At 46.4% G+C, this 12,251-nt stretch overlaps 1 protein-coding gene across 1 annotated transcript; it reads left to right on the top strand.

Annotated features, from left to right (window-relative positions):
* The first annotated feature begins 1,543 nt into the window (after positions 1-1,543).
* LOC310701874 (1-acyl-sn-glycerol-3-phosphate acyltransferase alpha-like) lies at positions 1,544-12,047 on the top strand. Its single transcript, XM_083493356.1, has 6 exons — positions 1,544-1,931; positions 4,516-4,649; positions 5,733-5,908; positions 9,007-9,105; positions 10,129-10,201; positions 10,358-12,047. Exons 1-6 carry the CDS (start codon positions 1,747-1,749, stop codon positions 10,543-10,545), a joined length of 855 nt encoding a protein of 284 aa, XP_083349482.1. The 5' UTR covers positions 1,544-1,746; the 3' UTR covers positions 10,546-12,047.
* The last annotated feature ends 204 nt before the right edge of the window (positions 12,048-12,251 follow it).

Raw genomic sequence — 12,251 nt, 5'->3', positions numbered from 1 at the left:
CAATCTAGCATTTCGAAAGCACACCAGTGCAAGTAGATAAATAGGTACCGCTGCGGCGGGAAGGTAAACAGTGTTTCTATGCGCTCTGGCTTCCGTCACGGTGTCCTGTTGTGCCAGAAGCAGTTTAGTCCTGCTGGCCACATGACCTGGAAAGCTGTGGGCAAACACCAGCTCCCTCAGCCTGAAAGCAAGAGTGCCGCAACCCCATAGTCACCTATGACTGTCCAGGGGTCCTTTACCTTTTTACCAAAGCAAGAGCGTAAACATATGTGGTGAGCTCATTATTGCAGCAAAAAACAATTAGTCTCAGGGTGATCTTGACTACCAAGATGGCGTTCACAGACCCTCAAACCTTTTTGCCATTTGGTTCTACACAAGGTGTTTGGCCTCTGTTCCTTGTTCCAGCATTCTCAATCTACTGGAAGTTATTGGTGGCATATCTGCAGAGCCCTCTGGTCTGGCGGTGCTGAATGTCAGATCAGTCTGTAATAATACCATGCTCATTCATGATTTCTTTGTGGATGAGCAGGCTGATCTGGCTAAGACTTAAGTCAGTGATCTGGGTGGACCTGCTTTTACCCAGCTGTGCCCATTTGCTTTTTCCATACTGCACCATGTTAGACTAGGGGGTTGAGGCAGGGGTGCTGCTATTGTGTATAGAAACGTCATCTCCTTGACCAGGAAGCCTCTTAACCATGAGATGGGTTTAGAGCAGGGTTTACCAAAATTGAGTCTTCAGCTATTTTTGGACTACAACTCCCATCATCCCTAGCTAATAGGACCAGTGGCCAGGGATGGTGGGAATTGTAGTCCAAAATCAGCTGGAGACCCAAGTTTGGGAAACTCTGGTTTAGAGGGTCTGAACCTAGTGCTGGGCCAGAGAATAGACCATGGCTGCTGCTGGTCTACCAAACACCCTGTTTCCCAGCAGCATTCCTGATCAGGTAGTCCCTGGGATATTGGGGGGGGGCACTAAATGGTAATCCTGGGTGACTTCAGTATCCACACAGAGGCCAGCTCAAGACTTCATAGCCTCCATGACAACTATGGGTCTCTCAGGTGGTCATTGCTGCAGCACACCAGGCAGGGCACACTCTCAATGTGATCTTTGCCCCAAGTGATAGCAAGGATGGACTGAAGAAAGAATTCACCAGACCCTTTTTCTATTTCATGATCTTCCTAATGGCAGATGTGGCCACACCAAAGATTTGTGCAAGCTTGTTGTCAGGACACCAGCTAATTATATTGCTTACCTTCCTGCCGTGAAGACAAACAGGTTAACTTTCTGATAACTAGATCAATCTGGTGTCAAAAGCACTGGGGTAGGCCAGGCTAGTTAAGAACAAAAGAACAGCCTTCGGGATCAAGTCAAGTTGGTGGCCATCACTATAGTAATTTTTTTCTAGACAGTGGGCAAACCTACAGTAGATGGCAGCCTTCTGTGGACACTTTTAAGACACTTTTTATGGCAACCTTTTATCTGCCCTCTGCTGTTGTCTTGCGTGGACCGAGGAATCTTCCTTCCTTCTCTATCACAAAAGGTACATGCCATCACTGCCCATGTATTCATGATTCCTGCATGCAGTCCAAGAAGGGTGATTAAGAAACAGTGGGAGTTCTCTCTTGCTGGAGTGTACGTGTTTGAGCACGTTTCTCTCTGCTGTGCTTTCCACGCCCAGCCATCCCGAAACCTTAAATGTCAGAGGCAAACTGTGCACAGACTTAGGAGCGTCTGCAGAAGACAACATGGCCCAGTCTCTTGGCCTGGCCAATTTCTTCCTGTTCATCTTTGCAGGACTGCTCCTCTATCATTACAGCAATACCTTCAGATATTATTTCAGGGTTTGCTTCCTAAATATTTGGATGTTCAATATGACCTCCCTTGCACTTCCTGTTATAGCTCTCCGGGGACGAAGTGTGGCAAATGTGAGGTGAGTGAACTATTACTGCTGTGTGGCTTTGTAGCTTGTTTTTCGGGACTCTGTGCTCACATAGGAGTGTGCGATGTGACTCCTTCATAGCTGCCCAATAACTAATGAGCTTTTAAGCAGTGATGCCCTTCAGGGACTTAGGGGCAGATGCCCAGAGCCACACTCAGCAGTATGAGAGGGTGAGGGTGGGAACAAATCCAGCAGGACTGCCTTATCACATTTTGTGAAATTAGGCCCCCACCCCACTCTAGAGACACAATCCAGTTCACTTTTAAAGGCAAATCTACAAAACAATATGCGAACTGAAACATTTCCATCCTTCGATATTTACTTTTTATGGATTTTGCAATGCAGTTCTACAGACAAGTGAGGTGTGTGGAAATGCATACATTGCAGCAAAGTGCGCATATAGAAATGCATATATTAGCGGAAAGCATTATGCTAGCGGAAATTGCATACAAGTATGTGTGCAGTGGGGATGCAGGTGGCGCTGTGGGTTAAACCACAGAGCCTAGGACTTGCCGATCAGGTCGTCGGTTCGAATCCCTGCTACTGGGTGAGCTCCCGTTGCTCGGTGCCTGCTCCTGCCAACCTAGCAGTTCGAAAGCACGTCAAAGTGCAAGTAGATAAATAGGTCCACTCCGGCGGGAAGGTAAACGACGTTTCCGTGTGCTGCTCTGGTTCGCCAGAAGTGGCTTAGTCATGCTGGCCACATGACCCGGAAGTTGTACGCTGGCTCCCTTGACCAATAAAGCGAGATGAGCGCCCAACCCCAGAGTTGGCCACGACTGGACCTAATGGTCAGGGGTCCCTTTACCTTTATGTGTGCAGTAGGAGGAATTCACTCTAAAACCCTGGTGAATTTTCATGAGGACTTTTAAAAAAACTGGAAAGGTGGAGGAACTAGAAAGGTGGAGAATTAAACTTCAGACGGGCAAAATGAGAGAAACCGAAATTGAGAGGCTCGCCCACCTTCAGTATGGAGTAGGGTTGTCCACAGCAAGGAAACCCCTTGCAGAAACATGGTAGAGGCCAAACCACCCTCACGTTCCCTCGCACACAGGGACTAGCTGTGGATCTGCTAAGGGAGGGAGGGTCCATTGGACATGGTGGCTGGGGTTGGTGGGGATTGTAGTCCAAAACCTTTGGAGAGCAGCAGGTTGGGGAAAGGTGGCTTAACAGCAGAAATGAGTTGTGCCTTCTTGCTAAGCAGTCTTTTGTTGACCGGGTTGCCCATGATTGTGAAAGGAAGAGAGCTTCATGGTTGGGAAAGTGTTTGTTGATACTTAAGATACTCATCAAAGGCTGGAGGAGATGACATTCCTTCAGCTGTGACTTATTCAGGTCTGATTGGGAGCTTTAACCATTTGGCTTTCCTGCAATCCAGATCTAAGGGCCCTGTGCCTGCTATGCGCATCTCACTTGGATTATTTCATTTTTTCTATTGCCCCCCCTCCCCGAGTTTAGGGCAGTCTACAAGATGCTCCTCTTGTTATCTTCATGACATCCCTGTGAAGTAGCCAAAATGAGCATCATGGCCAAGTAGGGATTTGAACCTGGGTCTCCCCAGTTGTGATGTAGCAGTCCAGAGGTCAACAAACTTTTTCAGCAGGGGGCCGGTCCACTGTCCCTCAGACAGACCTTGTGGGGGGCCAGACTATATTTTGAAGACAAGAAAAGAGAACAAATTCCTATGCCCCACAAATAACCCAGAGATGAGGGTCCCCAATTATAAAATCATAGAAAATGGGAAATACGTAGCCACTCCAGCAACATATCATATTTCCTCGCATCCAGAAATGCAAGAAGGGATTTCACTCTTGCTAGAAGCTCGGCCTTGCCCTCACAGGTTCTGGAAGGCTCCTATAGAAGAGTCCCGTACGCACAGAGACTTTGCACCTGCCCATTAGGGGAAATAGGAAGCCCCGAACATACGGTATATTTTTTAGATGTACTTTTTATGCTGAGATTTGTAGAGACACCATTTAACTTTTGTTGAAGAGGCTCGCCGATCTTTCAGAAAAGTCTAACCCAGAGATGCATTTTAAATAAAAGCACACATTCTACTCATGTAAAAACACGCTGATTCCTGGACTGTCGGCGGGCCGGATTTAGAAGGTGCTTGGGCTGGATCCGACCCCGGGCCTTAGTTTGCCTACCCATGTGACTACACCATACGGTCATACCTTGGAAGTCGAACGGAATCCATTCCGGAAGTCTGTTCAACTTCCAAAACGTTCAGAAACCAAAGCGTGGCTTCTAATTGGCTGCAGGAAGCTCCTGCAGCCAATTGGAAGCCGCGGAAGCCCGGCAGGACGTTCGACTTCCAAAAATAGTTCGCAAACCAGAACAGTCACTTCCGGCTTTGCGGCGTTCGGAAGCCAAAACGTTTGAGTCGCAAGGCATTTGACTTCCGAGGTAAAACATTTGAGAACTAAGCTGTTCGAAAACCAAGGTATGCCTGTACTAGCTTTCATCCGAACAGGCTGTAGCAGGCAACTGTCTTGCTTGTAAAGTTCTCACTCTTGTCCTTCAATGCCTTTGACCTTCCTGAAACGCCTCTGGTTTTGCTCCCTTGTTTTAGAGTCCTCCGCTTTGCCTTGCTGCCTGCGAAATACTTCCTCGGCATCAAATTCAAGGTGCAGGGCGCTCAGAACTTGGACCTGAAAGTGCCGTATGTTGTGGTTGCCAATCAGCAATGCAATGTGGACATCCTGGGTATGTTGGTTGCATGCTTAAACCTTGATCTCTTTCTCCCCTCCAGTTGGAAGGGCTGGAGTGACCCACCTACAGCTTTACACATCCAAATTGCAGTGGGCCACAGAGAGTAGATGCCCTGCAGACATTTGCTGATAGAGAAAATATCTTCAGATCACCACTGGTAGGAGGGCATGGACTACTGGCATAATACACCTTTAAAAAAAAAATTCAAAACCAAAAAAGAAAAATTACAAACATCAAATTCAGCATCCATATTTATTTCCTAACACAAACCTGTTACATGATTAACTAAATCAAATATACCTAATTACTCTAAATTTCTCTTTGCTATATACAAATACATCACAGTTAGAAATTTTATATTAAAACTTTTATATTATAAATATTTCAAATTCCCCCATACCCCCCACTCCCCTTCACTCATGTGTGATCGCAATTTTTTGCTTCTTCCCTCTTGTTGTGTTGTTATAATCATTATTCAGTTAATTTCTTTATTATTTCCTTGCTTACCCCTGCACGTTTTACACGTTATCTATTCATATTCCAGTTCCGGAACCATATTTTTTCATATATTTCTTCACTCCATCCCACTCTTTAATTATTATCCGATTTGAATGGCCTCTAATAATTGCCGTCAATATGCCCTTATTGGGCCCACCAAAATGTCACAAAAATCACGTGCAAGCTCTTTTTTTCATAGGAGAGTTTATTTTATCCTGGCCATAGGCCATAACGAATAGCATTGTATAAACATAGTGAAGAGGGGCTATGCATTGTGAGGGTTATACTCCTTGCATCCAGGTGTATGTGTGAATAGGCAGATAAAACACAACACACACATCCCTCTCCCTCCAAGGAACCCAGGCTACTATTATCTTCACAACCACCCTGTGAGGTAGGCCAGGCCAAGGGAAGATGTGTGTTTGACCCAAGATAATCCCGGTGGCTTCATAGCTAAGCAAGGATTTGGTACCCAGCCCAAATCTAATTATTACATCACCTCTCTCGCTAGGGGCTGTAGGGAAGGTGGGAGGAACTGCACAGCCAGACTTCATTTTGACTGTCTTCCAATTGTCCCAGCAATGCTTCAGATCTTGCCGGAGAGAAGCACCTTCATTGTTAAAAAGGAGATATCACGCTTTCTTACTGTCGGCCTTGCCTGCTGGCTGAGCGGCTTCGTTTTCGTTGACCGCCAGAACAGAGAAACATCCGCCAATTCCATATTGGAGGCAGCAGACGCGATGGTCCGTGACAACGTGAGTGTCAGGGAAATTAACTCTCGAGATGAATGGTTGAGGGAGTTGGGAAGGTTTAGCCTGGAGAAGAGAAGGCCGAGAGGTGATATGTAAGTCGTCTTCAAATATCTGAAGGTTGTCAAGGCGGACCAAGGTTGTTTTCTGCTGCGCCAGACAGCAGGAGCCAAACCACTGGATTCAAATTACAGTGCTTCCTCGGGTTACAGACGCTTCAGGTTACAGGCGCTTCAGGTTACAGACTCTGCTAACCCAGAAATAGTACAGTGGATGCTCGGGTTGCAAACATGATCCGTGCAGGATGCACGTTTGCAACCCGCGTCTGTGCATGCGCGAGTTGCGATTCGGAGCTTCTGCGCATGCGTGGCCGCTGAAACCTGGAAGTAACTTGTTCTGGTACTTCCAAGTTTTGGCAGTCTGTAACACAAAAAAACACAACCTGAAGCGGCTGTAACCTGAGGTATGACTGTACCTCAGGTTAAGAACTTTGCTTCAGGATGAGAACAGAAATTGTGTGGCGGCGGCGCAAGGCCCCGTGTGCTAAAGTGGTACCTCAGGGTAAGAACAGTTTTAGGTTAAGAACGGACCTCCAGAACGAATTAAGTTCTTAACCCGAGGTACCACTGTACAAGAATGGAGGATCTGACTAAACAAAGGCCTTTATGACAGGAACAGTGGAATGGACTCTTTGGGGGGTGGGGCGACGGTGAGGTGAACTCTCCTTCATTGGAGGTTTTTAAGCAGAATTTGGACGGCCACCTGTTGGAGGTTCTTTAGCTGCAATTCCTGCATTGCAGGAAGTTGGACTAGATAATAATAATAATAATAATAATAATAATAATAATAATAATAATAATAATAATAATAATAATTTATTATTTATACCCCGCCCATCTGGCTGGGTTTCCCCAGCCACTCTGGGCGGCTTCCAAAAGAATATTAAAATACTGTGATACATCAAACATTAAAAGCTTCCCTAAACAGGGCTGCCTTCAGATGTCTTCTAAAAGTCTGGTAGTTGTTGTTCTCTTTGACATCTGGTGGGAGGGTATTCCACAGGGAGGGCGCCACTACCGAGAAGGCCCTCTGCCTGGTTCCCTGTAACTTGGCTTCTCGCAGTGAGGGAACTGCCAGAAGGCCCTCGGTGCTGGACCTCAGTGTCCGGGTAGAACGATGGAGGTGGAGACGCTCCTTCAGGTATACTGGACCGAGGCCGTTTAGGGCTTTAAAGGTGAGCACCAACACTTTGAATTGTGCTCGGAAACGTACTGGGAGCCAGTGTAGGTCTTTCAAGACCGGTGTTATATAGTCTCGGTGGCTGCTCCCAATCACCAGTCTGGCTGCTGCATTCTGGATTAGTTGTAGTTTCTGGGTCACCTTCAAAGGTAGCCCCACGTAGAGCGCATTGCAGTAGTCCAAGCGGGAGATAACCAGAGCATGCACCACTCTGGCGAGGCAGTCCGCGGGCAGATAGGGTCTCAGCCTACGTACCAGATGGAGCTGGTACACAGCTGCCCTGGACACGGATTTAACCTGTGCCTCCATGGACAGCTGTGAGTCCAAAATGACTCCCAGGCTGCGCACCTGGTCCTTCAGGGGCACAGTTACCCCATTCAGGACCAGGGAATCCGCCACACCTGCCCGCCTCCTGTCCCCCAGAAACAGTACTTCTGTCTTGTCGGGATTCAATCTCATCTCAATAGATGAGCCTTGGGGTCATTTCTAACTCTTCAGTTCTGTGATTCCATGAGAGGGGCAAGGAGGCAGTGATGTCTGCTCAATGAATGCACTAGCAGAGTCAATCCCATGCAGTCACTGGTACTTTTACACCACGCCAACCCCATTGCCCCATCCTGGCAAACCGCAGCAATACCTGTGACAGATTACGTAAGTGTTTACTGTTGCTCTGTCTTGCCAATGGCAACTGGTGGGAGTACAACCCTGTACACCACTTTGCGTGTCTTGGAGGAAATGAAATACAGTAGCTAGACAGCTAGACACAGAGACACCCTTCCAAGCCATTATTGATATAGGCTGAAATATACTCAGAGTTGCGTAGTGATTTCATGCTCTTTATTGCAGCTCGTAAAACAGTGAATAAAACCCTCCCCCAAACCTCAGGCTTTATATACATTATTTTCACAATGAGTCCTGTCTGATTGGCTGATTTTGCTTCCCTCCTGGGGCCTGATTGGGCTGCTCCTGCAGGCCAATCAGGTTGTTGCATTCTAGGATCCTACCTGCCTATTGTTCTAGGATCCAAGCTTAGTACATAACATGGGCAGTGCTTTTTTTCTGGGGGTACGCAGGGGTACGCATACCCCTAAACGTTTTGTGAATCTAAGTTTGGCCTCATTGAGGGGCAGTATTTCAATATGAGTAGGGAAATTAGAGTACCCCCTAAACATTATTTAAGAAAAAAAGCGCTGGATATAGGCCATTATTTCTAGGCTAAAAAAAGTCTCATTTTCTGTACTGAGTCCTCTGCAGTATCAGAGCAGATGAAAACTTAACTGGAAGAAATCACATCAGGGAGAGACTAAATTGTAGCCACTGGATTTTTCTGTATTCTGGTTCCAGGTGAAAGAAAATTCATGTTTGAACATCCTTTCAGTAAAGTGGTACCTCAGGTTAAGAACTTAATTTGTTCCGGAGGTCCGTTCTTAACCTGAAACTGTTCTTAACCTGAAGCACCACTTTAGCTAACAGGGCCTCCTGCTGCTGCCGCACGATTTCTGTTCTCATCCTGAAGCAAAGTTCTTAACCCAAGATACTATTTCTGGGTTAGCGGAGTCTGTAAACTGAAGCATCTGTAACCCGAGGTACCACTGTACAGTACACTGTAAGCGTATATGTTACATACGCTTCAGGTTACATACGCTTCAGGTTACAGACTCCGCTAACCCAGAAATAGTACCTCGGGTTAAGAACTTTGCTTCAGGATGAGAACAGAAATCGCGCTGCGGCGGCACAGAAGCAGCAGGAGGCCCCATTAGCTAAAGTGGTGCTTCAGGTTAAGAACAGTTTCAAGTTAAGAACGGACCCCCGGAACGAATTAAGTTCTTAACCCGAGGTACCACTGTATTATCTTTCCCCTTCAGCTGAGAATCTGCATGTTCCCTGAAGGCACTAGAGACAATGACAGCGCTGGTCTGCTCTCCTCCAGAAATGAGGCCTTCCTTCTGGCCGTGGAAGCCCAGGTGAGATCATTCAACTTCTAATCCTCTTGTTTATTCCTGCACACTATTTACTAATAGTGGACTCATTCTCTGAGTGGCTATCCTAAGCTTAAAAAGACCAGGCTTGTAGGAGCTGGGAGCATGTCCCACCTTTATAGTTTATATGCCGCAGTTGGATTGAGGTCAGCAAAACAGGGCTGCTAGCTGTTGCCATTAGGCAAATTCACCTCAGGTTCAGTATAAGGTATTTTGTTGAGTAATCAATTTCAAATCACAGGACAGATCACACTCTCCAAATCCTGCCAGGAGCTGCTGTATTGATGCATACCCGAAGCAGGGAACAATCTTAAAGGGGTATTTTAAAAACACATAGCACTACAGCCCCTCCCCCGCCACTTTCCCCTGTGTGCTATTCTTCTGACACTCCACCTAATGCCAATTTGGGATGGGGCACTGGGGAAAGCCCCATTGCACTAGCCAAGGTCTTTGGACTCAGCGACATTAGTAAAGAAACAATGCTTTGAATGTGTTATAAACACGCAACACCAGATGGCGCCAGAGGGCACAATATTTTTCTATGTGGTTTTCCTTAGGGGTTTTTTCTCCCCTTTTTGTTATAACAATCTAATTTGTAGCAGTTTCCTCTCTCCTGTGAGCAGATGTGCCCTTTGTGTGGGCTTCCGCCAGCGGGACTCATTCATTGAATCTCGCCCATTAAAAAAATAAAACAAGAGACAAAAAAAAAAAAGTTCAACAAAACACCAAAGATGAAAAGCAGGGAGCACCAATCCCCAAAACAACAACTTTTGTGATAAGGATAGGGGAAATGCAGTGGAAACTTTGTTTTGATGTGATGACAGCTGACCTCACAGTGAGCAAATCAAAGCGAACGGCCAACAAACAGGTTGTTTGGAAGTGTGCTTAGTCTGTAAGAGCATTAAAAAGCACTACTCCCTTGGAAGCTGGGGCTGCCTATAACGTTCAATTTACAGCAAAGGTAAATTTCCATCTGACTGGCGGCTGATGTGCCTTATGTCCACGCAGGTGCCAATTATTCCTGTGGTGATTTCCTCCTACCGGACGTTTTTCAACAAGAAAATCAAAAAGTTCACATCAGGTAGCTGTGGGAAAGATATGGGATGGGTTCTGGGACATGGCCTGAGACTATGAAGCAAACTCCTTTTTCCAGATTCCATGCTTGCTGCCTCCGTTAGACTGGGGAAGGGGCTCCGGTTGCAGGGGGTACAGCATTTCCTTTGTTTTCTCTTCCAAGGGGAAGTCACAATCCAGATCCTTCCGCCCATGAAGACCGAGGGACTGAGCGCAGCCGATGTCCAAGAATTTGCAGACCGTGTGCGAGAGACTATGCTCCCTATTTTCCATGAGATCTCAGCACTGAAGCAGGAAGGTGTCACTGAAGAAGATGCAGACCAAGCTGCCAATCACCAAGTATCTTCGTAAACCACCCCATTTATTCCCACCCTTAGGCTTCACATTTACCCCAGCTCTGCCTCGGCCTAACTGCCCTCCATGGCTTAGCTTGCATGCACCTGATGGACCAGGAAATCTATCTGCAAGGCCATAGGCTGAGTACAAACGTACCTTTACAGACCCTCCAAGTGTCCCTATTTTCCAGTGACGTCCCTAATTTAGAGAGGCCATCCTGGTTTCTGATTTGATTCCGGAATGTCCCACTTTTCCTTAGGATGTTCCTATTTTCGCTGGAGAAATGTTGGAGGGTATGGAGTTATCCGTCCCCTGAGCCATCTGAAGGCAATCCTCTATAGGGAAGTTTGTTTAATGTTTTCTTATATATATTTTTATATGTTAGAAGCTGCCCAGAGTGGCTGCAGCAGCCCAGCAGCCCAGTAAGATGTGTGAGGTATAAATAGTAAAATTATCATTATGGAATGGGATGTCCCATTCCCTCTTTTCATCAGAGAAATATTGGAGGGTATGCCTTTAAAGCACCTTTCTCCCCTCGAAGAATTCTGGGCACTTCATGTAGCCACTCAGAGAACCGTATGTAATATAGATCAGAAAATTGCCCAGAGTTACAATTGCCCAGAGTTACAATTCCCTGTAACCTTAAGAAAAAAGGTGGAGGGAATGTGTTTCAACTGTACTTTTCGAAACAGAAAAAGGGAGTAGGAATAAATGGAGAGATATAGAAAGTAGAGTCCGTCAAAGATTGGTAATGGGACCTGTGCTTTTTAACTTGTTCATAAGCAGTTTAGAGTTGGAGTGGCCAAGTTTGCTGGTGATACCAAGTTGTTGAGGGTAGATAGAAAAGACAAAGTCCAGAGCCGTGGTGTGTGTGTGTGTGTGTGTGTGTGTGTGTGTGTGTGTGTGTAAGGGCAAGCTAGAATAATAGAACCATAGAATCTTAGAATTGGAAGGGACCCCACGGATCATCTAGTCCAGCCCCCTGCAATGCAGGAATCTCAGCTAAAGCATCCATGACAGATGGCCATCCAACCTCTGCTTGAAAACCTCCAAGGAAGGAGAGTCCACCACCTCACGCGGGAGTCTGTTCCACTGCTGAACAGCGCTTACTGTCAGAAAGTTTTTTCCAAATGTTTAGTCAGAATCTCCTTTCTTGCAACTTGAAGCCATTGTTTCGAGTCCTACCCTCCAGAGCAGAAGAAGACAAACATGTTCCCTCCTCCATGTGACAGCCTTTGAGATACTTGAAGGTGGCTATCATATCTCCTCTCAGTCTCCTCTTTTCCAGGCTAAACATACCCAGCTCCGTCAAGCGCTCCCCGTAAGGCTTAGTATCCAGAAGCTGGAGGAAGTAGCAAGCGAAATCCTGTGAGGGAGAGACATGCCTGATTTCTGCTCATATCCAAGGCTGTGGCTTTGGGTGAAGCAAGACCATTTTGGGGTGCTAATGCTGTGAACCCCTCCATTGTAGGCTCAAGTTGTATATATTTGTAAATAAACCATATATCATAAAGTCACTGCAGTCTCCGCTGTCCCTCATTCCAGAGGAAACACAAACCCTGCGTAAGCTCCTGGAATCTCACCCCGCTTGGATATTGGGGTGGCCTGAAGCAATATTTATCACCAGGTATACTTACTGCGTTTCATTTTTCTGTTGACTGCACACTTCATAATCTCCCAACTGCCTATCTACCTACAACTCAGGATAACACTTCACACAC

This window comes from Podarcis liolepis (genome assembly GCF_965112155.1).
Source record: "Podarcis liolepis genome assembly, chromosome: 2".
Taxonomy (NCBI): Eukaryota; Metazoa; Chordata; class Lepidosauria; order Squamata; family Lacertidae; genus Podarcis; species Podarcis liolepis.
The sequence above is the reverse complement of the archived record's forward strand: the minus strand, read 5'-3'. Positions and strand labels throughout refer to the sequence as shown.